The sequence below is a fragment of the Dysidea avara genome, chromosome 8, assembly GCF_963678975.1.
Source record: "Dysidea avara chromosome 8, odDysAvar1.4, whole genome shotgun sequence".
In the NCBI taxonomy this organism is placed as follows: Eukaryota; Metazoa; Porifera; class Demospongiae; order Dictyoceratida; family Dysideidae; genus Dysidea; species Dysidea avara.
Window position 1 is genome coordinate 19,565,912 of NC_089279.1, and position 26,625 is coordinate 19,592,536.

Genomic DNA, 26,625 nt, shown 5'->3' on the forward strand with positions numbered 1-26,625 from the left:
AAATTAAACATGGCTGATATTAAGCCCAATCAAATTCACTAGAAATAGGTGCACCAATAACCAATACAAGCTGATAAAACCTGTTATGGTAGCAACTAATTGTCCTCTAAATTAATTTAATTATTATTAATCAATTGTTGACATTACAAAAGCAGGATATAATTACTTTAACAAGATTGCCCACAATTAGATGTTTATGTATAACCTGCTGTTTGTTTACACATGTTACTGATCTGATACCAAAACAAGGCCATACACAAGCAGCTCTAGCATTGTGAACAATAATCATTACACTGTTGCAATACTATAAACAATTACAATATATTACAAAAGAGCTAGCGTATTAAATAAATTTAATGTACAGTTTACTTATATAAATAGAGCAATAAATTATAATTCTTCTAGTCTTCACTAGCATCAGAATATTCTATATCACCCTCAGGACTCCAGTCCTTGTCTTTAGACCATAGCGAGTCCTTCACTCTTCTTTCACTACGACTCCTAAATGAGTAACTTGTATTAGGGTCGGTGACAACTTCTTGTGCAGTGTAGTACTCTTGTACTACTGGGGGTGGTGGTCGAATGTTTCCATGTGTCTTCTTAGAGTATGGCATGTAGTCCTCATCTATTCCATCATCTATATACATTAATAGAAACACTTAACACGGCCCCAGGGAACTCTACACTTATTAGATAAACGGCTTTAAAGAATTCATAACTTGCCAAGCTGCATACGTATGAAATTATGCATCATTCTATTACCTTTCAAACCACTTGTAGCTACTTGTAGAGTTTCCCACCAAATAAGACAGAAAATCTGAGCAGGTGGACAAGCAAAGTAGTATCACGAGTGCTCACAAAGGGATGGAGGGTGGGAGATGGTGGGTTGAGCAAGAGATGGATTTCAAAATGGAGGCAGACCATGATTGAAGTCCAGGCATGAGATTACAGGGCTGTGTTGGTTTCTTAGTGTCTGACATGCAGCAAAATCAACAGAAAAGTGTTTGGCCAACAATATCTACCATCAAGCATTGATTCTTTCCAAACCAGGCCCTTCACAAAGCTAGTACTGTAACTTTCACAAAGCCAATAACTGCCATTCGAGCCTGCCACACCACCTAGAAAAGATGTCTGTTAAAACCAGCCTAACCTGTCTTAACAGCCACCTGTATACAAAGGCCACCTCTCCAACAAGACCACTTGTAAATTCCCCAGGTGAGCTACATGTATTTATACACTGATTCACCTCTTTAAAGCAACCACCTGCCTACTAAGGCCAAAACATCTTGCCCCGAAGGTGACTGTCTTAGACAGGTTGCACTGTAGTATGATATTGTAGCTATCCATTGGTGGTATTAGTTTGATGTGCAATTTGAATCGGTTTTGTAAAATCTGGTCACATTTCAAGCTATTTAGCTGCAATACACACCTCTTTCTTCATTTGGTCTTTTCCTAGATACTTTTGGTATTCTCTTTATCCCCCTCACACTGGAAAAGTTCAATTTTGCCAGTGGTATTCTAACCTCCAACTGTAATATTAACAACACAATAACAATACTACAGGGTGTAGCTCAATAATACATACACTTAGTGGGTCATTGCTTGTTTCTGCTGGAATCTTCTTGAGTATCAACTTAATGCTTGGAGACTACAAAAAAAATTGCTTGTACTGTAACAACACCACATCAGAATATTGTTCATTTTACACTACAAATACATACATGCTGATAATGTATGCTAATATTGTACCTTCTGTTGGGAGCTTCCTTGGGTAGTTCTGTCTTCAATAGCTAAAGTACGAGATACTGCTTTAATTTCCTTCACTTTAGAGCTCAGTATTCCTGACTGATTAATCTCCAGTGGTAGGGAGCTGTTACCAACAACACTAACGTTGTGCTCTGGTTCACTGTTCAAGTCAGTATCACTAGCTGAAGGACTGTCAATACTCTCTGACTCAGACCATTCTGAGGATGACGATTGGTCCACAGTTATACCATCTGGTTGTATCAATGGCTGGAACATGTTAAGACCTTCCATTGGCTTAGGCCACACTCTGTTACGAAATGCAAACACAATCTTGTTGATTCTCATGACAATTGCCTTTTCCTAAAATAAGAATAACGCGACATATCAGTGAAGTACTAGGAATTGCATGAGATTTCATGCTTAAGACAAATTCAAATATTGCACACTTATCATACAGTAACAAGTATTAGTCTTCTCATAATTACTGTATACCTTAGGCCATGTCATTGGTACAAGAGCATTTGATAATGGTTTTGATTTGACAGGAGTTTGTGGTTCAGAGGTGACGACTACATTAGATGATTCCTGCTCATCAACACTTATCTGCTGTACTGTATCATCTGGTTGTGTTTGTTGGACTTGTTGTTGACTGTTTGATTGTTCATGAGGCTCTTCTATCAGTTTTAAGTCGTCTCCTTGGTCTTGATTAGGTTGTTGATCTTCTTGTTTCAAATCTTGATTTGGTGAGTCTTGTGTTTGTTCACTAAGCTGATCTTGACTTGGATGAAGTTCTTGATCAGACGTTTTGTTTTCACTTGATTGTTTCTGTTCCATTGGTTGATCTTGCATTACATTGTTTTGTTCATGATTTGAACATGTTTGATCACCATTTTTCTCGATCTGTTCTAACTCTTGACTTTGATGTTGTATATCAGTAGATGATAGACCAGTCTCCATAGATTTTACTGCCTTCTCATTCACAACTTCAGTGGGACTACTAATGGAGCCTTCACTTTTAACTTTTTGCGTATCCATTTTGTCCTTGACAACTACTATGAGACATACAGCAAACGTAATACAGATGTTTGTAACGTGCATTTACAGCACGGTGTCTCATACATACACCTAAACACTGATGTTACGAAATTCAAACCATAGCATTCAGGAAAGTAAATGCGTTAAAGATTTCAATAACGGTACAGTAGTTGTACACTGCACTAGCAATACCTGATGTGGGTTCTTTAACAGATGGTTCAGCAAACAAATTTGGAGTAGTTGGTACAGTCTCTTTGAAAGACAGTGTTGGGTCACTGTAGATCAATATCTCAGACCGATACAAACCATGTCTACAGGTAGACAGTATAGTACACAACAACACTTACACACTACACACATACTTAGCAACTCCTACAAGGAGATCTCTGTCATGTTGTACAGGTATCCACCAGTGGGGCACCTCAAATGACGGCTCACACAATGTGATCAACTCATCAAAGTTAGGATGAGGTAGCAGTTCTTCTCTTACAGCAAACAACAGATCTATCCTCTGTAGACACCTCAATGCTCTCTCTTCACTGATTGGCTCCAAAAGATGACCAGTCCTAGAACCTGCAGTAATGTATCATGTCTTTACTTGAGCAATACACAAACTGTACAAATGCACAAATGTTACATGAAAAATGTCCTACATAGGGGTGTATACAACTATTTATAAAGCATTTTTAGCTGTAACCAAGAGCATGCAAATATATAGTAGCAATATTTAGTGAAGCATTTGATTATTATGACACACATACCTCTCTTTGGCTTCAACTTATTACACACACGTCTGCAGGCACTTCTGAAGTCAAGGTAGTATGCGGTGATTTTATCATCAGGTTTACGGGCTAGATTGGCTAATTGTCTACCAAAATATAATCATGGTACATCTCTACACTACAGACTACTAACCTAAATCTTGCCCAGTCATATTCAGATGTATCAAGGTTCCTTTCCACACCATAAAAAGAAATGACTCGAGAAAAGTCCTGTTCTTCTCGTTTTGACCATTTCTCTGCTTGTTCCATTTTCTTCAGCATCTTCTTCCGTGACACTTCTTTCTCACGTTCTTTCTTTTCTTTTATCTTCTGTAGTTTGGCTTGACGTTGTTCCTCTTGTTTCTGACACTTCAAGAAATGTGTTACCAGTCTTCTAGCTCGTGTGTTCAAGTCAGCCACAGTTGGCCATATGTGCATCCCTACAGGACACACACAAGACCACAGTATGCATGCACAAAACAGTATTTGTACATACCTGGAATGGCTGCTTGAACTGGAGTGCTATAAAAAGTACATATAAAGTGTATAGAAAATGCAATAGCAAACATGTACAAAAAAACAGTGTACTTACCGTTTAATTTTTGGTATTCTCTCTGGCATGCTCTCCATAGCCTCAAACTGGTAATCATCGTCATCTCCAACATTAATGCTGTCCTCGTACATTTCATCATCTCCAGACCCAGCCAATGAGCTATCAAGAGGAGTACCAGGACCTGATCCTTCTAACATTGACTGACTGGATGTACTGTAGTATATCATAATAAAGGGAAGGGAAAATGTGTGATGAGTTGGTAGCACTTACAAGCTCTTCCCTTTAGATTTGCTTTTCCTGGTGACCGGCTTTTCTGGACCAGCAATTCTCTTAAATACTAGTGCATCATCAGTTCTCATTAAACCATATTGCTCATAACCTGAGTAAGTATGCACATGATATGTGATCACCAATAAGTTGATCAAACAAATAAAAGCATACATATGTACTTGCATACCCTTACTTGAAATGTTGTGTATGTGACCGTGCACCTACATGAATGTTTAGTGATATATGAGTGTTACATATTATGTGAGATGCATGTAATCTGAAACTTAGGCTACATGTTATGACAGGTGTGTACCAATCATGTGAATCTATCATGCATGCTAAACATAGGGTGACATGCACATAACATGTATGGTACAGTTATGTTACAGGTACATGTTGAATCCCACAAAGAAAACTGACACTTGTTTGTTACAAACGCAAAATGAAATGACTGGTGAACCGGACCGACTGGTGTATGTGACTCCACCAAGTAGTTTGTTTATAACTTTTAGTCCCATGTATCAGTGTTTCACTCAGCGGCATGCATCATTGTTTTGTACTTAAATTTCATGTGATGGATGTGCATGTGAATACATGGCAAAGATTTGGAAATCCTCAGTAGCAATCTACTATTAGTGTGTACCAGCGATTGAGGATTGAGATGGTTGTAACCAATAGTAACTGTAGGAACACAGCTGTACCTGTAACAATGCATGCTAGCTTTTGACCATTGCCCACTAACATCACAAGGAAGATACACGTTAGAATCACACACATGTACCACACTGGAAAAGTGTCCCAACTATACATACGCATGTCACATGTTTAGGAGGTAATGTAAGTGCATGTAACATGCACAATATTATTTGTGTACAGGGATATTAGTGTATAGTGCATAATCATACACACGCACGCACACACACCATGCTTAATTATTCCCACAAGTAATGACTTATCACAGTCATCATCCCACCAAAGTGCTGGAGGATCATCTTCACATTTTTGCAGATCAATATCAAGTTCACTACAATAATGTATACACAATATACATGACATGATAACCTAACCCACCTGTAATGGGCATTCTTCTTGATCTTATCAAGAAATGGCTCCAACATTTGCCACCTGATAACATGTAGCTGTCTAGTTCTCAGTAATATCCTGAATAGCAACTCATAACACATAATACTATACATGTTTAGTACAAACTTGGTGGCATTCCTCCTTAAGTGTTTCATGTAGCTGTCATCTTGAAATAGAATCTCAGGACTTCTAGCCAACAATCCAAGGTAGTCATCCTCACTAAAACCATGCCGAGATGATTTGCCTACAAAAGCCATATCCACAACATTACAATTGTACTGAAAATGTTACCATCTGAGTATTGACGAGGGTCAATCAACCGATGGATGTGCGGCTTAACCTTCTCATCTCCCTTGTAGTGAGACAGGCAGTACACCAGCTGAGATATGAATAGTTAACAACATAGCAGTTCACACCAACAACCTTACAATTGTTCTAGATATGTTTTCAACATCTCTCTCACTTAATCGATTCCTCTTCATACGTAAAGCATTCAGTATTCTACTCCACTGGCCCCAGCCATAAGTAAGCAGGTATCTCTCTGTCTTAAACAGCTCAATCTTTGTCCATCCTTTCTTACCGCGAGAGGGAACCAACTCAGCCATCTAAAGCACCACACATTACGAGACATTACCACAAAGCACAGCTACTACCTCTGGCTCTTCATCATTGTCCAAATTGAATATGTTGCTAGCGTGTTCACTGCCATAACGTCGAGTCTGTTTTCTCTGTCTGGGTGTCTCCATAACTAAATTATCCTAGAGTAAAAATGTATTGCATAATATGCACTACTGCTTGTATTAACAGTGACTCACCTTGTTTGCTAATTTGTCGAGATCCAGTTTTGCCTTTTGAGCCCACTTCTGCCAGAAGTCTGGATCATCTAGATCAATGCCTTCTGCTCCTTCTGATGCAAAACTAGCTTTAGAGAAGGTCGAGCCTTTGCCAGCTGATTCGATCAAAATCACTTTGGTACGTCGTTCCAAAATTTGATCAATATCTTCTTCACAAAACCTTGATGACAACATGATTAAAAACCCTAATACTGTAGAACATTCAGTGAAGATTTACACATGCAAACCATCACTTTATAGCTAATATAGGTCACACATACCACTATACACAGAACTATAGGTAATGGCCTCCCCCTACTATTGTACAACTTAAAAGTCTTACATAAGGACAAGACGCAACTACCACATCCTGCAACAGGTATATACAGGACAGTGCGTGCATGATTCTTTACATAATTTCTACATGTACTAGCTAATTTACTGGTTTGCATCATCATCCCCTTCCATGACTGCTCCATATGCTCCTTTCTTTAGTAAATCTTCTATATCCTTCTTGGACAGCTGTGCAGCCTAACCATAGTGGATAAGTGAGGTTGTTTAATCACACAAAGATTTCATTAACTTACCACACTAGTGTCTTTGTTTTGAGAATTCATGGATTGCAATACAGCTCGGTCCAAGCCTAACTTCATGCTAGCCCTGAAACAGTATATTACGTATAGTATATCACGCAAACACACACATTGACAATAGTAATACACAACATTATCTAATCCAAAACAGCCAAGCTGTAAAAAAAGTGTGCGGCCCTCAGAAAGGCTATGGTGAAAAAAGATGTGAAATCCAAGGTGGCGGCCAAGAAATGGCTGTGATGGTAGGTTAATGGTAAAAATTTTAATAATGACAATTCAGGTAAATTTTGTGAAGCGGCATAAAAATTCACCTGAATTGTCGTTATTAAAATTTTTACCATTAACCTACCATCACAGCCATTTCTTGGCCGCCACCTTGGATTTCACATCTTTTTTCACCATAGCCTTTCTGAGGGCCGCACACTTTTTTTACAGCTTGGCTGTTTTGGATTAGATTTCATTTCTTTTTGTATTTGTATACCCCAAAGCCGGCTCATAGGCCAGCTTTGGGACTTTTTTAACCTATGTTTTTTTTCTTTACTACAGGAAGAAGAAAAGATGAAGTAGATGTACTTTAAATATTTTATCAGTAAATGTACAAATTATATATATAATACATATGTGACCGGATTTGCAAAAAGGGGCCTTCCACAAACATCCAATTTGCCAACTTTGACAATTGATAACTTCAGATTGGAAAGAGCTATTGCCTTGAAACTTGGGCAGTGGTGATTTCTTTGCAGCTGAGCTCTTTACAGAATGGTTTCTTTGTAGCTGAACTCTCTACAAGGTAATTTCTTCTAGCTGATCTCTCTACAGGGAGATTTGTTTGTAGCTGAACTATCTACAAGGTAACTTCTTCTAGCTGATCTCTCTACAGGGTGATTTGTTTGTAGCTGAATTTTGTACAGGTGATTTGTTTGCAGCTGAGCTCTTTACAAAATGGTTTCTTTGTAGCAGAACTCTCTACAAAGTAACTTCTTCTAACTGATCTTTCTACAGGGTGATTTGTTTGTAGCTGAACTATCTACAAGGTAATTTCTTCTAGCTGATCTCTCTACAGGGTGATTTGTTTGTAGCTGAATTCTGTACAGGTGATTTGTTTGCAGCTGAGCTCTTTAAAGAATGGTTTCTTTGTAGCTGAACTCTCTAAAAGGTACCTTCTTCTAACTGATCTTTCTACAGGGCAATTTGTTTGTGGCAGAATTTTATACAGGGTGATTTCTTTGCAGCTGAACTCTCTACATGGTGGTTTCTTTGTAGCTGAACTCTCTACAAAGTAATTTCTTCTAGCTGATCTCTCTACAGGGTGATTTGTTTGTAGCTGAATTCTGTACAGGTGATTTGTTTGCAGCTGAGCTCTTTACAAAATGGTTTCTTTGTAGCTGAACTCTCTACAAGGTAACTTCTTCTAACTGATCTTTCTACAGGGCAATTTGTTTGTGGCAGAATTTTATACAGGGTGATTTCTTTGCAGCTGAACTCTCTACATGGTGGTTTCTTTGTAGCTGAACTCTCTACAAGGTAACTTCTTCTAGCTGATCTCTCTACAGGGTGATTTGTTTGTAGCTGAACGATCTACAAGGTAACTTCTTCTAGCTGATCTCTCTACAGGGTGGTTTCTTTGTAGCTGAACTCTCTAAAAGGTAACTTCTTCTAACTGATCTTTCTACAGGGCAATTTGTTTGTGGCTGTATTTTCTACAGGGTGATTTCTTTGCAGCTGAACTCTCTACATGGTGGTTTCTTTGTAGCTGAACTCTCGACAAAGTAATTTCTTCTAGCTGATCTCTCTACAGGGTGATTTGTTTGTAGCTGAATTCTGTACAGGTGATTTGTTTGCAGCTGAGCTCTTTACAGAATGGTTTCTTTGTAGCTGAACTCTCTACAAGGTAACTTCTTCTAACTGATCTTTCTACAGGGCAATTTGTTCGTGGCAGAATTTTATACAGGGTGATTTCTTTGCAGCTGAACTCTCTACATGGTGGTTTCTTTGTAGCTGAACTCTCTACAAGGTAACTTCTTCTAGCTGATCACTCTACAGGGTGATTTGTTTGTAGCTGAACGATCTACAAGGTAACTTCTTCTAGCTGATCACTCTACAGGGTGATTTGTTTGTAGCTGAACGATCTACAAGGTAACTTCTTCTAGCTGATCTCTCTACAGGGAGATTTGTTTGTAGCTGAACTCTCTACAGGTGATTTGTTTGAAGCTGAGCTCTCTAAATGATGGTTTCTTTGTAGCTGAACTCTCTACAAGTTAACTTCTTCTAGCTGATGTCTTTACAGGGTCACTAGTTTGTAGCTGAATTCTCTACATGGTGGTTTCTTTGTAACTGAACTCTCTACAAGGTAACTTTTTCTAGCTCATCTTTCTACAGGGTGATTTATTTGTAGCTGAATTCTTTACAGGTGATTTGTTTGCAGCTGAGCTCTTTAAAGAATGGTTTCTTTGTAGCTGAACTCTCTACAAGGTAACTTCTTCCAGCTGATGTCTCTACAAGGTCACTAGTTTGTAGCTGAGCTCTCTACATGGTGGTTTTTTTGTAACTGAACTCTCTACAAGGTGACCTCTTCTAGCTGATCTTTCTACAGGGTGATTTGTTTGAAGCTGAACTCTCTACAAGGTAACTTCTTCTAGCTGATCTCTCTACAGGGAGATTTGTTTGTAGCTGAACTCTCTACATGATGGTTTCTTTGTAGCTGAACTCTCTACAAGGTAACTTCTTCTAGCTAATCTCTCTACAGGGAGATTTGTTTGTAGCTGAACTCTCTACATGATGGTTTCTTTGTAGCTGAACTCTCTGCAAGGTAACTTCTTCTATTGATCTCTCCACAGGGCAATTTGTTTGTAGCTGAACTCTCTACATGGTGGTTTCTTTGTAGCTGAACTCTACAAGGTGATTTTTTCTAGCTGAACTATCTCTTTCCATAGTTGCATGAACTCCCTACAAGGTAACTTCTTCTAGCTGATCTCTCTACAGGGTGACTTGTGTGTAGCTGATTTCTATACAGGTTTCTTATTTCTAGCTGATCTCTTGAATTCTCTTCAGGGTGACTGCTCTATTAGGATGACTGCTCTATTAGAGTATCTCGATCTCGCACTTGCTGCACCAAGTTGGATTTCGTGTTATAACTCCGTGGCTTTAAGTCTGATTCTTCTACACCATTGATGAGCCTTTCTAAGATGATTACTGCATCTGTACAACGATTTTCAAAGCATTACCCCAAGCGGTTTATCTGGTAGGCGTGGCAAGCAGTCGTTTTTTTTTATTAGGTGATCTCGATTGCATAATTGTTACACACTGTTGGTTTTTTCGTTGTATCTTCCTGGTTTTTAGCTCGATTTCTTTCAAACCACAAAAGGTTTGAGGTTCAATAGTTAACCTATTCACCCACTGATTTTCAGCTTCATCCCATACGCGGTTTACCCTGTAGGCGTGACAACATATTGGTGTTATTTTTCGTGAATAATCGCTCATAACTCTTTGCCTGTTTATCGTATTCCAGCCAAAGTTGGTACCGAGATGCGCCTTTATATCCCCCTTCTGTGTGCCAAATTTCAAGGCAATCGGATATGGCGTTCGAGTTTTATAGCACTTTTTGTAAGTGTGCGACAAGAAAAAGAAAAATAAGAAGAAAAAAAAAACGAAGAAACTGAGCCAATTTTTGAAGTCGCATATCTGCGATTTCGCTCAAATTTGGAATGTGGAGTGCTGCAGTTGGAGGGCATGTCCACAGCAAAAATCGTCTTGTTTCATAAAGGAAGCACAGAGCTACGGAGATGCGAAAATTGCGTTTTCTTTCTTCCTGTCAATATACTCACGGGTGTTACGCGCCGGCTTCTTGGGCCGCATGACACACTACCGTGTGTCTTGATAGGGTAGAAATATACACAACTGCTTAAATAATCCACACCCCTGTAGATCAGTATGTAGTGCTGTAACAAAGGTTCAGTTTAGCTTGCATAGTGTACTAAACATGCCACATACAGTTAATACAGCATACATACATACAGCTGTACAAACCTATCAAACATTTCTCTTTCATAAGAATTTCGTGTGATAAGTCGATAAACCTTCACAGCCCTCTCTTGCCCAATACGATGACATCGAGCCTGGGCCTAAGATAAACATGACATGGTATAAACAGTGCACATCTTGTGTATATACATACAATGCATGATGACCAAAAGGAAAATTATTCTAATAGAACAGTCAGTTCAATTTAAATGATAGCCAAGTGAGCACATGTCATTGAGGGAAATGCACACATGTTATGAGCACCTGTATGTCATTTTGAGGGTTCCAGTCGGAGTCATAAATGATGACAGTATCAGCAGCAGTGAGGTTGATACCCAGTCCCCCAGCTCTGGTACACAAGAGGAACACAAAACGATCAGAATCTGGTTTAGAAAACCGATCAATAGCAGCTTGTCTGAGTGTACCCCTCACTCCTCCATCAATACGTTCATATAAATATCTACGATGACAACAAAACATTTAATAGGCACTATACATCGTACAGTACGATAATAGTAGGGACCACAAAGGAGTAGTTGTGGCCCACAAAATAACATCACCCAAAACCAGCCTCAATTTTCCCTGATGATGATGAGGCAGTATTGGTTAGGTAAAACTAAGTCCAAACAAGCTTTCAGATCGACCCAAACGCTTTCCTACAGAATTTAAAAAATAATATATTTAACGGAATTTTCTACTGACTGATTGACTGACTGACTGCCTGATGCCTTCAGACAAGCGTAACTCAATAACGGCTAAGGCTATGGGCTTGATTTTTTCACTGTTCGACATCGCTTAGGCCCGAGAGGTGCCTTTTGGCATACCACAGTATGTACAATGTATTCTTAATGGACTTATCAGTGTCCTCCCCTTTGTGTCCCATTCATCTTTGCTGACAGCGAAGTGTCAATTTGGCGGTAGCACATGATGGCTTCCCTTCGTAATGGAAATCGTCCATATTTTTCATAGTGGCTATCAGTTTGATTGCAGAGGTGCTTTTCGAACAATTCTTGATTCGTACTGCTGTGTAACGGGTTGAACATAGCCGACAACAAAGCATAATGGATACTTTACTTTTCAGACGATAATTGGTAGCTGGGGCACACGGCACCAGTTCTTTCTTTCGGTATGCATGGATTGCAGAGGTGCTTTTCGAACAGTTCTTGATTCGAAATGCTGTTGCTGGGTTGAACCTAGCTGACAACGAAGCGTAATGGATACTTCACTTTTCAGACGATAATTGATATAGCTGGGGCATGCGGCGCCATTCAGATGCGGTATTGTGGGTTCACCAGTCACAATAATTATTTACAAAAAAAGTTAACAAACAAATACACAGAAAAATTTGGAATTTTCAACTAGAGTAGGAACCATAGCACATCAATAAAAAGTACTGAAACAAACTGGAGTAGTGCACGATATTAAATCACAGTAAAACAATAAGAAGTGTTATATCTCTACTGTGCTCAAGATACCATAATGGAAATGCACAGTAGGGATATAAGTTATAGTTATATCCCGGTACGAGGGTGATATCATTGTTATTACACGAGTCCGAGGCGGAGCCGAGGACGAGTGTAATAACAATGATATCATCCAAGTATACGGGATATAACTGTTTTATATCCCAGTGCGCGGGAGTGCGCAGAAGTTTACGGATAGTAAATTAAGTTCCGGTTTGAGTTCCTGTCACTGTGCTCAAGATTTCGTCCGAATTGTGTGGAGATTCTACTTCGTAGCCACAAGAGAGACCTTACATACTGCCTACAAAACTGTAGCAAAGGGCGGTGTTATGAAGCAGCGGTTCCAGGTACGATTCGTCTTCGTCAGAAATTGGTATAGTGGTGTCTCGTGGTGTGCAAGAGAAAAATAAAGACCAACAAGTGGCTACCATAGTCCAAGATAGAACGATGAAGCTAGAGGAAGTTAGTTCTTCACCATAGTGACTGTTGGGAGTGATTGCTGGAGCGAAAATCGTCACGTACTATTCTTGACATTTGTTAAACTATCGTATTGGTAACTTGTAGTGTTATTGTGTAAAGGATTAACAGTTTTCTTGTAAGATTTAGGTAGTTTTAAGTGCTGTATTGGTGTGTTTTGTATCAATATTTCCTTATTTGGCTCTTTGTTCCATCGGTAAACAATGCCATTCGCGGTTATTATGATGTCACGAAAGAGACTGAGTGGCTCCGCAACAGGGTGATAAGTTAGTTATCACTGGGTGATAACTAACATATCGGACAGTAGCAGCGCCGCTCTGTCTAGCTGTATGGTAGTTATAACCCAGCACGGCGCTTTGATACTCCCACGCACTGGGGCTTAAGAAGTGTTACATCCCAGTGCGTGGGAGTATCAAAGCGCCACGCTGGGTTATAACTACCATACAGCTAGACAGAGCAGCACTGCTACTGTCCAATATATTAGTTATCACCCAGTGATAATTAACTTATCACCCTGTTGCGGAGCCACTCAGTCTCTTTCGTGACATCATAATAACCGCGAATGGTATTGTTTACCGATGGAACAAAGAGCCAAATAAGGAAATATTGATACAAAACACACCAATACAGCACTTAAAACTACCTAAATCTTACAAGAAAACTGTTAATCCCTTACACAATAACACTACAAGTTACCAATACGATAGTTTAAAAAAGGCCAAGAATAGTACGTGACGATTTTCGCTCCAGCAATCACTCCCAACGGTCACTATGGTGAAGAACTAACTTCCTCTAGCTTCATCGTTCTATCTCGGACTATGGTAGCCACTTGTTGGTCTTTATTTTTCTCTTGCACACCACGCGACACCACCATACCAACTTCTGACGAAGGCGAATCGTACCTGGAACCGCTGCTTCATAACACCGCCCTTTGCTACAGTTTGTAGGCAGTATGTAAGGTCTCTCTTGTAGCTACGAAGTAGAATCTCCACACAATTCGGACGAAATCTTGAGCACAGTGACAGGAACTCAAACCGGAACTTAATTTACTATCCGTAAACTTCTGCGCACTCCCGCACACTGGGATATAAAATAGTTATATCCCGTATACGGGTCATTCCATACCAAATCAACAAAAAAAAATCCGGACCCCTTTCAATTTTCATGAAATTTGGCACAAACGTGGCCCCTTTCAAGAAACTTTCTCACACCAAAATCTGGCTCATTTCATAGGTCTCCCTTAAGTTATGACCACTTAAAGTTTCTGCTGAAAATTTTGTTTTGCTCACATGGCTTCAATAAAATGGCCATAACTTTGCTTGTGATTGATGTAGAAACATCTGGTTTAGATTTTTGAAATGCTTATTAAATTCACTTTCAGGTGATATATAATGTTTTATAATTGCTCAAAGGAAAAGGTCAAACCACAAAAATTCAGCTTTTTCCTTTGATCTTAATTTTCAAAAATATATCTTCTTTGATTAAATTTATTTTTGGTTTACATGTTGCTCTAATACCCATCATTCACCACTGTGAGTTTAAAGTTGGGACCAATAGTAGATCATGAGTTATAAGTGTTAATGTGTAGCCTTGTAATCACTGCTGTTTGTATGGTATTTTTCAGTGTAATTTCCAATACCAATTGCAAGTTACCTTATATTTAGTATGTCAAAAATCATTTTATGCATTAAAATAGTTAGGGTTTGTATTGACAAGGGCTCACTACATTGAAACTATACTAACAGAGCCACTTTTAAAGCTAAGAAAGTTGGAGCAATAATAAGGCTGCCTAATAAAAGAATCACTGATTATGTTTTTGCTGTAAATTCAGTGTCCTATAAAATAGAGGTGGTCTTATTATAGAGGTAGCTATAGGGATTTACTGTATAACCAATGATATTCCAATGTATTCTTTCAATTTTACTTACTGTACAATAATATTCGGCCACAGATTATGATGATAGTTTCCAATCTTTTACGCGTGTATAATGGATGCAAACAACAGTTATTCATACATATGTACATGTAAAGTGGAATTGAAATGCCATGTCTTAGTGATATCCAAAGCTTCTTGGTCTTAATACCTAGATAGCTGCTTCGTATAGTTGCATTAGAGTAGAAATATTCTATTTTAAGTTGGCCTTTATAAAATGGTGGCCTTTAAGGTAGCTGCTAAGATATGTTACACTGTATATCACTCTTAATCATACTCTGAAAGTGAATGCCTACTACTGCATGGCCACTTAAAGGCCACCTTTATATGTTTGAACCTATAAATAATGCCTTTGCTGGAAAAATGTACACTTCTAAAACCACTATGCATTGTCTTACTCGTCAAATTAAAAATTTGATGGAATAGAGTGGAAAGTGGCCACCTGTATAGAAAGGCCACCACTCCAATAAGGCCAATTTTAAATTGTTACTGTACACTTATGCAAATGTATTAAGCAGCTACCTGCACATTAAGGCCCATAAATTTTGGCCCTAAGGTAACTGGCTTAAACTCCATACATCAACTGTATCATGATAAAAATAGCAATGTAGCTCATAATTTGATTCTATAATTGAGAATCATAGAATCATAGAAATGTTCCATTGTACAAAGGTTCACTACAGCAATTGCACACTAATGCATATCTATAGCTTTAAGTGAAATATACCAACAATCGATTAAAGAAAGGGTCAAGGCAACTAACTTCAAAGTTAAATCAGAGTGTTATAGTAAAAGTTGAGACTGAAACTGGTGCATATTGCATGACAGTCTCTACAATCATTCACATGGAAACTTGATACATTGATATCAGTACACAATTGAATTTTTGAAGGTATAAGTTGAAAAGACTGTTAATACTACATCAGTCGTTCATTACTACTTGTTAGAAAAGCTCTAGTAGATTACAATATTGAAACATTCATGCCTGTGTGAATGCAGCTACATAACATTGTTTTATTTTTAAGTGTTTCAAATTACAGTGGAACTTGTCTTAGCAGCCACCTGTAATGAAAGGCCACCTTTCTATTAAGGGCCAACTTTAAATTGTTCAAGTAAGAGATTTGTACACATCAAACTATATAAATAGCCACCTACATTATTAAGGCCAAAAAAAATTGGCCTTACTGGCTTAGACAGTTTCCACTATAGCTACATTTGTGTATCAAAATACGTACTTGCATATCAACAATCAGCATTAAATGCTAACAGTAGCAGTAGCAGTTACTGTAGCTAGTGAAAATGTCATCAAGTTCAATATTTCACTACTATACAATAGACTTGGTGTCATAATCAGAAACAATATATACAAGCTTGATAAGGGGTAAATTACTTGAGTATATGTATTTAATTACAAGCTTTTACTGGGTTTTCTTACAAAACATAAACAAATTAACTTTACTTACAAACCAACAATGTATAAAATAATTGTGACGTACTATTATATAAAGTTACTTGCAATTGGTATTGCATCTTAGCGTATTTGAACCATACAAACAGCAGTGATTACAAGGCTACACATTAACACTTATAACTCATGATCTACTATTGGTCCCAACTTTAAACTCACCGTGATGAATGGTAAGTATTAGAGCAACATGTGAACCAAAAATAAATTTAATTAAAGAATATATATTTCAGAAAATTAAGATCAAAGGAAAAGGCTACATTTTTGTGGTTTGACCTTTTCCTTTGAGCAATTATAAAACATTATACATCAACTGAAAGAGAATTTAATAAGCATTTCAAAACTCTAAACCAGATGTTTCTACGTCAATCACAAACAAAGTTATGGCCATTTTATTGAAGACATGTAAGCAATACAAAATTTTCAGCATAAACTTTAAGTGGTCATAACTTAAAGGGAGACCTATGAAATGAGCCAAATTTTGGTGTGAGAAAGTTTCTTGAAAAGGTCCATGTTTGTGCCAAATTTCACGAAAATCAAAAGGGGTCCGGATTTTTTTTTGTTGATTTGGTATGGAATGACCCATACTCGGATGATATCATTGTTATTACACTCGTCCTCGGCTCCGCCTTGGACTCGTGTAATAACAATAATATCACCCTCGTACCGGGATATAACTATACCTTATTATTTTACTGTGATTTAATATCATGCACTACTCCAGCTTGTTTCAGTACTTTTTATCGATGTACTATGGTCCCTACTCTAGATGAAAATTCCAAATTTTTCTGTGTACTTGTGTAATTATAGTCAGCTCACCCTTTTGCTCTGAGGTAGTCCTCAAGAATATCCAAACAACGAACCATTTGTGAGAATATTAGTACCTGTACGGTAAGTGAATTCTAGTACACTACATGTACACTTGTTATATGACTCTTCACCTTGTGTCCACTCTCTTTCAGTTTGGTCAGGAGCTTGTCAATCAACACCATCTTTCCTGAGGCCTGTATTAGAGCATTAAACACTGGATTGATCTGTCCTGTTTCTTTGAATTCTGATACTATCTTTGTCTCAGCACCTTATGTACACAAACAAGCAAGGGGTCATGTTCATTTCAGCTCCAACATAAAATAACAACCTGTACATTTTAACCTGACGCCATACATAAGGTAGAATGGCACATAAAATTAATAAACAAAACCAAACTTAAAATGTAGTACCAAATTTGTATTTGTTATCAGGGAAAACGTACATAAATCACAAAGATGGCTAAAAGCATGATACATGCATGCAGAGATCATGTTCCAGAGACCTGCATGTCCCATACAGAAATGCACATGGGATCCACAATGAAATCTGACTGCTCTATTAGAGTAGGGTGTAACTAATCAACTACTGGACTGTAACACTGGACCGATATATTTTTAATTTTTACACATACTAAGATTAGATTTATTGAGTCTTGTTAGCTAGGCATATGGGCCTTCAGGGGACCTTCAGTCCACTTCTAAATGATGAATATAGAGCAATACAATAAGCAGAAACTAACTTCTATTGATTTCATAACTATTTATTATACTTTAATAATTGCCCCACTTATAAGTCTAAATGCTCCTTACCATTATGCCACAAGGAATGTGATAGCAATAGTTAACCAACAATTAAGTATTGGAGATAGCAGTAAGCTTGTACGATGCAATTCTAATAAATTCGGTCACATATACTAGTCACATAGGCCAGCTTGCACATACCTACAGTTGTGTAATAATTGGAAGTTAGGTAAGATAGATTGTCCCAGGACAGATGGCTTGTGGCTCAGATGGTCTGCATCACTCTATTTTATTCACAGATATCATTGATAAGTTGGTTGAGTTTTGGGTTAACCATTGCTATCACATTCCGTGCAGTACAATAGTAAGGAGTGGATAAGTGCTGTAGAACATAATAAGTAGTGAAATCCTTAGAAGAGAGTGTTTACTTATTCCACTGCTCAGCTCAGCAGGCTGAAGGTCCTATGAAGGCCCTTAGCTAGTGACACTCAATAAATCCAACCTTGACATGTGTAAAAAAAAAAGTCAGTCCAGTAGTCCAGTACCCATTGTTCCAGTCAATGGTAGCTATGCCACCATGCACACAAAATACTGTACATGTATGCACAGGTCAGTGGTGTACCTTTAACAAGAAAGGGATGATTACAACACTTCCTCAGTTCCATCATAGTGTTGAGAAGGGATGGAGTGGCTGCTGTGCCGTGACTATGCGAAGACTTTGACAGAAACGAAAAGTTGTGCTCCAATATTGCTCGATAGTACTGCTTCTGCACAGCTGTTAACTCTACTTCAATAATTGTCTCTTCTTTGGGAGCTAGTCCCTTCTCAACATCATCTTTCAACCTTCTCAACATCATTGGACGTAAAATCTACAGAGAACAAAGAAAACACAACATAATGTACACATACAAAAGAGTGTTCCATTTTACCTCTTTTAGTTGTTCAACTTGCTCCTCTGTTTTCAAGTCACCAAATTTTTCCATGAAGGTACTAAGCACTGGAAACTTGGCTGGTTCCAGGAAGTTCAATAAACTGAACAATTCTTCCACATTGTTTTGTAGAGGAGTACCAGTCAGCAACACTCTGAATTCCTGTAAGGTATAACAAAGATAGACACACTACACCACCTGTAGTTTCATAATAGGATCTTCTGTGTACACATGTATGAGTGCTGAATGGGAATTATCCAAACATCAAAATGACTGTTTAAGTAGAGCATTTTGTCAACACTTGTATGCTCTATTAGAACAAATTAAAAGCTCTGTATATGTGACTGGATCTGGGAAAACCGGTCTTATCTCCCATGTCAGCAGATTCGATTTTTCACTAAGAGCACAAAACTACATGAATAAACTATCCAATTTCACAATTAAAATCAGCTGGACTTGAGTGGTCTGCTTTTGCTGGCTGCTTTTCCCAAACTCAGTGGTGATCTGTATGTGTGATGTGGTGCCTTAATGGAGCTCTGGTCAGTGGCTGTATGTGGCTGTATAGCTCCGTGGTGTTGAATAAAGACCTGTTCTATGAATTTCCTTTCATTTAAGCCAATTTTGACACCTAAATGGCTCATAACTTGGCCTAATTCATCCTTCTGGGTCCCTGCCTCCCTCCCCTTTTGAAGCTAGCCTGATACAGTCAACTTCAGTTTAAAAACTATCTAAAATGGCAGGAAACTTAGCTGTTGGCTACTTCCACAGTGGATGCTCTGGAAGGTAAGGAATTGGTGTAAAACGTGTGAAAATTTGGTGAAACTTAGCTGTTGGCTACTTCCACAGTGGATGCTCTGGAAGGTAAGGAATTGGTGTAAAACGTGTGAAAATTTGGTACAACCATCAGCAATACAACACACTAAATATTTAAAACAGGCATTTTTTTGAAACTTTTTTAAAATACAGGGTGTAGGTGATAAGACAGATTGGCATGGGTCACACACAAGCACGCACGCACGCACAACAAAAAATGAGTGTCCTTCCTCATTAGTTTGGATAATTGACTACTATCCACTGTAACTATCCAACATACACACCAACCATATTGAGCATCTTCAGTCCTTCTAGTAGTTTACAATTCTTGTTTTTCAGACGATGTGCCTCATCAATGATCACCACCCTCCACTGAACATTGTTCAGTTCACTATTGTCAGCTACAATAACACAATATGACGTAGATACATGTAGTGTATAACATACCTAATATCACTTCATAAGTAGTAACAAGAGCGTTGAACTTGTAGGCACCTGGTACTATCCTACTCTGTACGCAGGTACAACAATATTATAGTATTACTAAATTACATGTATACTGACTAACCTTAGAGTCTCGATAGAACAGCTCATATTCATGAATCATCTTTCTGCTGTAGGCACTGTCAGAACATAAACACAACCAAGCAATATCAGATTTTGCTTCAGTTTTAGCCTTTACCAGTAAGTGGCTCCAGTCATTTAGCTATTGTAGTTGTAGAACTAAAAGCTGACCTAAGTATTCTTAACAATTAAGCTTTAATTTTACACAATCATTAATACTAATATTTTGTGTCGAAAGTAAAGTAATTTTGTCACTTTGACTCTTCAAAATAATATAGTACAGATATCCTTAAGCGTTAGAGCTCTAGTCTACTGTATCATAGGCCTAATACCATTTGTATACAGCTTTTCAAAAATTCAACACTACCTTATGATGATCTCATGTACTGTACATGTATGCCAATTAATTGGGTAAAAATGCTACCCCAAATTTATAGTGTTACATTGGAGAAGTGATTATGGGATTTGATCTTTAGATTGATGGTAAATATACTACATGTCACCGAACCATCTCTTGTTCATTTTACCATCATAATGCACTGCACATTATTAATTCTATATCTCCTTGTAAGGGTAGTTTCTCAGTTGGTATAATTATTAAAGAGATTTTTAGCACCATAAATCAAAAACACTATATATATATATATATATACACACTACGATAATCACCTTCCATGATAGATGACAACATTCATGTCACTCCATGACTCAAACTCTCTCTCCCAATTAGCAATGGTAGATAATGGTACTATGATGAGGAATGGTCCCCGCAGGCCAGCACACTGTGCATGTACATACAAGTAACATAAATATATTTCTACAACTGTGAGTTTTCTCACAATAAATAAGTAAACAAACGCTCACATATACGCGTACACATGTACACGGTATACATTTACACATTATAACACAAACGTACTGTACATAATTATGTGTACATATAAATGCATGCATATATGCATGCATATATGCACACACACACACACGCGCGCGCACCTGTACAGCACTTAGCAGACTGATAGCTTGTATGGTTTTACCCAGTCCCATCTCATCTGCTAATATACAATTCTGCCTTGTATACCAACAGAACAGCAACCAGTTCAGTCCTTCCATCTGGTAAGGTCGTAATTTATTATTGTTCTTGTACACCAGAGGTTCCTTGATCTTCTTGAAGTCAGAAGGAGGAGGCCGGCTAACAAACTACATGGAAATAATTATGACCACCCTTTAACTGTACATTATTAAGTGTGGCTTACATCCAATTCATGCCATGGTGGCATGGTAGATAACTTCTTAAACTGTTCTACCTTCTTAGAGTCAACATCCTCCTGAAATATAGGAAAAGCGCATGGAAAAGCTGACCTAACTTATATTAATTAGCATATGTAGTTTTGTGATCCTACAGTACTGCCCGAGTGCAACGTCGCACTTGCTCACACGTGCAATTTTGCTTAAGATTTTTTTAAATTGCTAATTAAGGGGCGTGACAACTGTTTTGCTCACGAGACAGCGTGACAGCCATTTCGCCAACGAGAATCACAAGCGAAACAGTTGTCACACTCCTTAATTAGCGATTTTTAAAATCTTGAGCAAAATTACGCATATGAGTGAGTGCAACGCTGCGCTTGGGCAGTACCATATATTGCAAATTCCAGGAGCTTATAAGTGCCGAAGGCACAAAGGAGCGTGATTCTAGTGGTTCCAACATTTGACTAATTATTAAACCTCAAGTCCATGTAGGACATTCATCCTACATTCACTACCATTCAGTGGTTTATTGCATCAAGCTGTTTGTTTTCCCATGATGAGTCTAAGTACTTGTGTGCTATTTGTAAACTAAAAGAGCCTGAACAACTCAAAGCAGTGAACTAAGTCTATGCTTTAGAGGAACAGAAACAGAGCTATGTTGAAATCATTCTTTCAATTACCCTAACACTCTATGGCTGCATATGAACTGCTAGTACCAGGAAATTACTGTTCTCTTTATAAGGACATGTTTCATTAACAAAAGATAGAACACAGCTATATCCTGAGTGTTATTCTCCTTTGCGCCTTGCGGCACTTTATGAGCTCCTGCAGATACTGTACCTGTAATTCCCAAGTTGAGTCTTCATAAGGTAAAGCTTTCCACTTGACTAGATAGTGTGTTACTACCTAAAGTGAACAAGCATGTAGACCATCAACTAATACAAAAAGCATGATATGCACAGTGTATCAATCACCACAATATAATGTAAAGTAGATAGTTTACTGCAGTACAGTGGGCCACACAATACAACAATCTCTCATACCTCTCCATTAGGTTCTGTAGAGTTAGCCACATCTATCACCCGATCAGCCACTGTGTACTCAGGGTTAAATGGCTCCTCATCAATCTGTACAAAACCATTATTAATTTACCCTATGTACTACCCATGTGTGGTCCACTGACATTAGCAAATATACCCAACTGCTCTTGCTTAATCTTATATCTTTTCATCTTTGACTCAAACCTCTTGTCTCCTACCGCCAGCTTTGAGAATGTCGCCCACTCAGTATGTAGGTAGGAGCTAGAAAAACACATTGATGAGTAATTATACTATACATTTAGTAAATGTTGTATACTTACTAGTTTTTGTACTTGACAAAGAACTCTTCAATAATTTCACCCAAATGGCTTTCAGCTTCAGTAGTTCGCCTAATACGGTGGCCCAGTATTTTTTCAACAACATTAGCCTCTTCCACAGGTGCATCCTAAATGAAATGCATTAAGTCACATACTTCTTTTTTGCACATGAGCACAAAGCAAAACAATCTTTAACAGCGGAGAAGTGCGAGTCATAGAATAGGACATGACAGTACAGTACATAATACTGTAACTTAGTGTATTACACTAATAGAAAGGTATAAACAATTTTACAGAAAACAATAGCTCTTACAGATAAAAAAGAAAAAGTATCCATTCGAAAAAAAAAGAATGCTGTGACCAGGATTCGAACCTGGGTTTTTGCGGCCACAACGCAAAGTACTTACCACTATACTATCACAGCTGTTACAGTTTAATAAGTAAAAGTAAGTGTTATAAACCATACACAAACATGATAACCACACAGTTCCTGTATGTGTGTGGGAGTTTCTTAGTGTATTCCATGTGTAACACATTAATAGAAACAATTCTACAGAAACCATTAGCTCTTACAGATAAAAAAGAAAAAGTATCCATTTGAAAAAAAAAGAATGCTGTGACCAGGATTCGAACCTGGGTTTTTGCGGCCACAACGCAAAGTACTTACCACTATACTATCACAGCTGTTACAGTTTAATAAGTAAAAGTAAGAATTATAAACCATACACAAACATGATAACCTATATGTGTGTGGGAGTTTCCAGGTGGGTGTGGTAAATATAGTGACTGAGGATATTTGACAGCTAAACTACAGTACAACACATTTTACAGTAAGAAATTACATATATCACATACCATATACAAGTCACTGTATTTAAACCCTTCGGTGGGATTGATAAAAACATTCCTAGCAGAGTATGGGCCAGCCCTGGTGCTGGCAGAGTTCCCCTCCCCATCACTGTCAGCATTAGGCCTTGGTTCATATTTCTTCTTCTTCTTAGCTTTCATCTGTTCATCTTCAGAGTCTCCTTTCTCTTCATAATCACTGAGATTGACATTGATGTCATCGACATATTGTTTCCTGCGACCCACATTACGTTGGGACCGACGAGCCTTTAATAAAATAGAAAGAAGCAATAATTTGTATATGTAAAGTACAGGAGTATGAATGTATGTAAATAAGAGTGGATCTAGTTTTAATACTTACAGAGGCTGCTGCAGCTTCCAAGTCCTCTTGATCTACATCAAGATCTTCTGGATCAGTTGTTGACTCATCAGATGACAAGTAGCCATCGTCATATTTCCAATTTCTGGTCCTGTAGATAAATAAACAGTCACATGGACTATGTATTACACAAAAGTGTTTGTATGCACATTCAAACATATCTGTTAATGCTCTGTAGGTATCTGTATAGTACAGTATGTGTATGGACACCATAGCAAGCAACACGTTTATAAAAATACGAACAATTTCCTTGAGGTAGTCCTTTTTGCAGAGTACTTCAATCCAGGTTGGTAGTCCTCAATCTTCAGTTTTACATTTCTGTTGATTGGAGTTGCTATCAATGTTTTTCTTGGCACAACCTTAAGCAGTTTATACAACGTCATTGATGTAGGGGGAATGACTGGAGCAAATGATAACTTATCAGCAGGAATCAAGGAGTAAGACTTCATCCCCTTAAAACCCATATTTCTTTGTGCCTCTACTGGATTATAAAATGAGTAAGAGTGATCCTTCAAATATTCTGGCAATGGAAAGCCACGTTTAAGGATAGGCCCTCCAACATCAATATCTTCAGTTTCATTATCCACTGCCATTGGTTCAACTACTTGACTCTTTATCATAGAGTTACTGGAAAGGAATTGTCCTCTAATCTCCATTGGTTGAAGTATATTATGTGGTTTACTGTAACTGTGCACAGAAGATGACAATTGAGTTGACGGTATGGGTGTATCCAACAGTTTTACGTTAATCTTTCCACCAATATGACTAGTTGTTAGTACACTGCTGGTAGCTGGTGCTATTTTTCTAACAGTTGGTTTTGGCTGAAGGCTAGCAGAAAAGGGTGCATGTGTCTGAGGCAGTCTTGTAGGATGTGGCGCAATAGGTACTGCATGAACTAAAGATGGAGGAGGATTGTTCATTGTAATAGAAGGTAAAGATGGGGTAGCAGTGACTACAGGAGGTTTAGGAATTTGTTGTGGTATCGCTGAACTTGTGCCAGCATTAGGTAACACCTGCACAAAAACATTAGAGTTGTGTTTAACCGGATCAATTTTAGTAAGTGGTGGCAGCGGCAGTGGTGGATTGGATGTAGCCACAGACTGGCAAATACCTGGCAAAAGTTGCGCCAAACTTGGCAACAATCCTTCTATCTGTTCAACGGAAAGATCAATGTTACTTTGTTCCATTAAAATCTGTCGAAGACTTTCAGCTACTAGCTTAGAATCCTGCATATTACCAGACACAATATCTGGAAAGCCAGGAATACCAGAAGTAAGGTCAACATCTGAGGTAACATTTTCACTCTCAGCAAGTGCAAGTCCTATTGGATCAATTGACGATGGCATAGAACCATCATAGCTAATCTGTTGGTCCATGCTAATCGCCTGCTCCAATATATTTTCATCAGGAATATTCAACTGACTAGTGCCAGGTAAGGTAGCTGCCAAACTGGCAAGGTCACTTTCTATAGAATCAGTGGGATCCATCACTAGAAAAAAACATCGATGAATATAACACAACTTGCTAATACAACCTGTAGCACAGGGTAATGAGAATACCATGTACAAGCAAACAATTTCAATGGGTATAGTACATCTAAGTGATCTCTAATTATTGAAAACAACAGGAGTAAATACAGGGAATTTAACACTTCTTGAAATTTCATACGAAATGTGTAGTGTGAATGCATACGCATGCGTGTTTTTATAAGCGATTTATCTGGCACCACAATGGTGCTGGATACCCATATCATACTTCAGACTGCTGTACACACGGCAAATTACTTTAACAGGGTGATGGCATAGGTTATTTCACTTCAAGAATAGCGGAATATAAGAGACACGCATGTGCAACCACACCACACATGAAATTGCAAAAGTATTAAATTCCCTGTACAGGTGACTTTAGCTATGGAAAACTATCACAAAGTGTACACTTGTACAGCACTTTATGCATAAACATAGGCTCCAAACACAAATACATATCAGATTATAGTTGTGTTTTCAATTTGTGCATTATTTCCCTGCAATGATATTCACAGGGGTAAAGACTACAGATCCTCCTGGCAACATTGTGTGCTATTATCAACATCACATTACTTGGTGTTTGTTCAGCATTGCATATTCTGTGTAGACAAATTCATACTCTACCACATTGCACCTAAACAGTTTCAAATGACTTGAGCCAAAATGCAACAATTCAGCTCCTACTTGCCAGGAAAACTAGTTATAACCATACGGTCTTACAACAGACATTTTTAAAACACTCTCCTAGTGTCTTGTACAGGAAAAAAAACGCACTTAACACTTCAGAAGGAAATTTCGCCCTAAAAACAATTTGTACCACAACTTTCCTCAACAATACAAAAACTACATAAAACAGCGCGCGGTACATCACTTACACTAAAAACCACTATAACTAGTACTCCGCCCTCGACTATAACAAGTCGTTACACTCTAGAAACCAACTTCTGCCATTTTTCAACCTACCAACCGTTTCGAGCGCAACAAAGCGACCCCAAAATCACCTAAAATAGTGTTGTATGTTACTAGAACGCTATAAAACTGACAATAACCTTCTACTCACCAACAATGGAGGGTCAAACTGAGGATAGGTACTAATTCCCATCAGAAAAGTAGCCTCGGCATCGCAGACATTTTTCTTGCGTGGTCGTTTGAATTATATACGCATGCGTAAAACTTCACGT

General features: G+C 38.1%; 1 protein-coding gene and 2 non-coding genes across 4 annotated transcripts; all 3 read right to left on the reverse strand.

The window, feature by feature from the left end:
- Positions 1 to 265: 265 nt before the first annotated feature.
- On the reverse strand, positions 266 to 26,601 carry LOC136264680 (chromodomain-helicase-DNA-binding protein 8-like). 2 transcript variants are annotated; one of them, XM_066059460.1, is made up of 41 exons: positions 26,505 to 26,601; positions 24,162 to 25,407; positions 23,901 to 24,009; positions 23,549 to 23,806; positions 22,697 to 22,821; positions 22,520 to 22,637; positions 22,380 to 22,463; positions 22,177 to 22,242; positions 21,345 to 21,416; positions 21,085 to 21,288; positions 20,758 to 20,870; positions 20,093 to 20,147; positions 19,972 to 20,035; positions 19,813 to 19,925; positions 18,712 to 18,873; positions 18,405 to 18,651; positions 17,174 to 17,310; positions 17,052 to 17,116; positions 11,159 to 11,354; positions 10,901 to 10,995; positions 6,869 to 6,941; positions 6,724 to 6,812; positions 6,264 to 6,462; positions 6,102 to 6,206; positions 5,877 to 6,053; positions 5,740 to 5,827; positions 5,575 to 5,692; positions 5,437 to 5,526; positions 5,289 to 5,389; positions 4,366 to 4,474; positions 4,135 to 4,308; positions 4,039 to 4,064; positions 3,697 to 3,982; positions 3,543 to 3,649; positions 3,144 to 3,354; positions 2,974 to 3,092; positions 2,239 to 2,795; positions 1,750 to 2,106; positions 1,586 to 1,648; positions 1,430 to 1,529; positions 266 to 637 (listed from the first exon to the last, which is right to left on the reverse strand). In XM_066059460.1, the coding sequence occupies exons 2-41, from the start codon at positions 25,403 to 25,405 to the stop codon at positions 402 to 404; spliced, it is 6,912 nt and encodes a 2,303-aa protein (XP_065915532.1). In that variant the 5' UTR covers positions 25,406 to 25,407; positions 26,505 to 26,601; the 3' UTR covers positions 266 to 401. The 2 variants fall into 2 exon arrangements, with proteins under 2 accessions (XP_065915532.1, XP_065915531.1); XM_066059459.1 differs by having other exon boundaries at positions 2,239 to 2,798; positions 26,505 to 26,599.
- Trnah-gug (transfer RNA histidin (anticodon GUG)) lies at positions 23,046 to 23,117 on the reverse strand. Its single transcript has one exon. It is a non-coding gene; the product is annotated as a tRNA-His (tRNA).
- Trnah-gug (transfer RNA histidin (anticodon GUG)) lies at positions 23,306 to 23,377 on the reverse strand. Its single transcript has one exon. It is a non-coding gene; the product is annotated as a tRNA-His (tRNA).
- Positions 26,602 to 26,625: the final 24 nt, after the last annotated feature.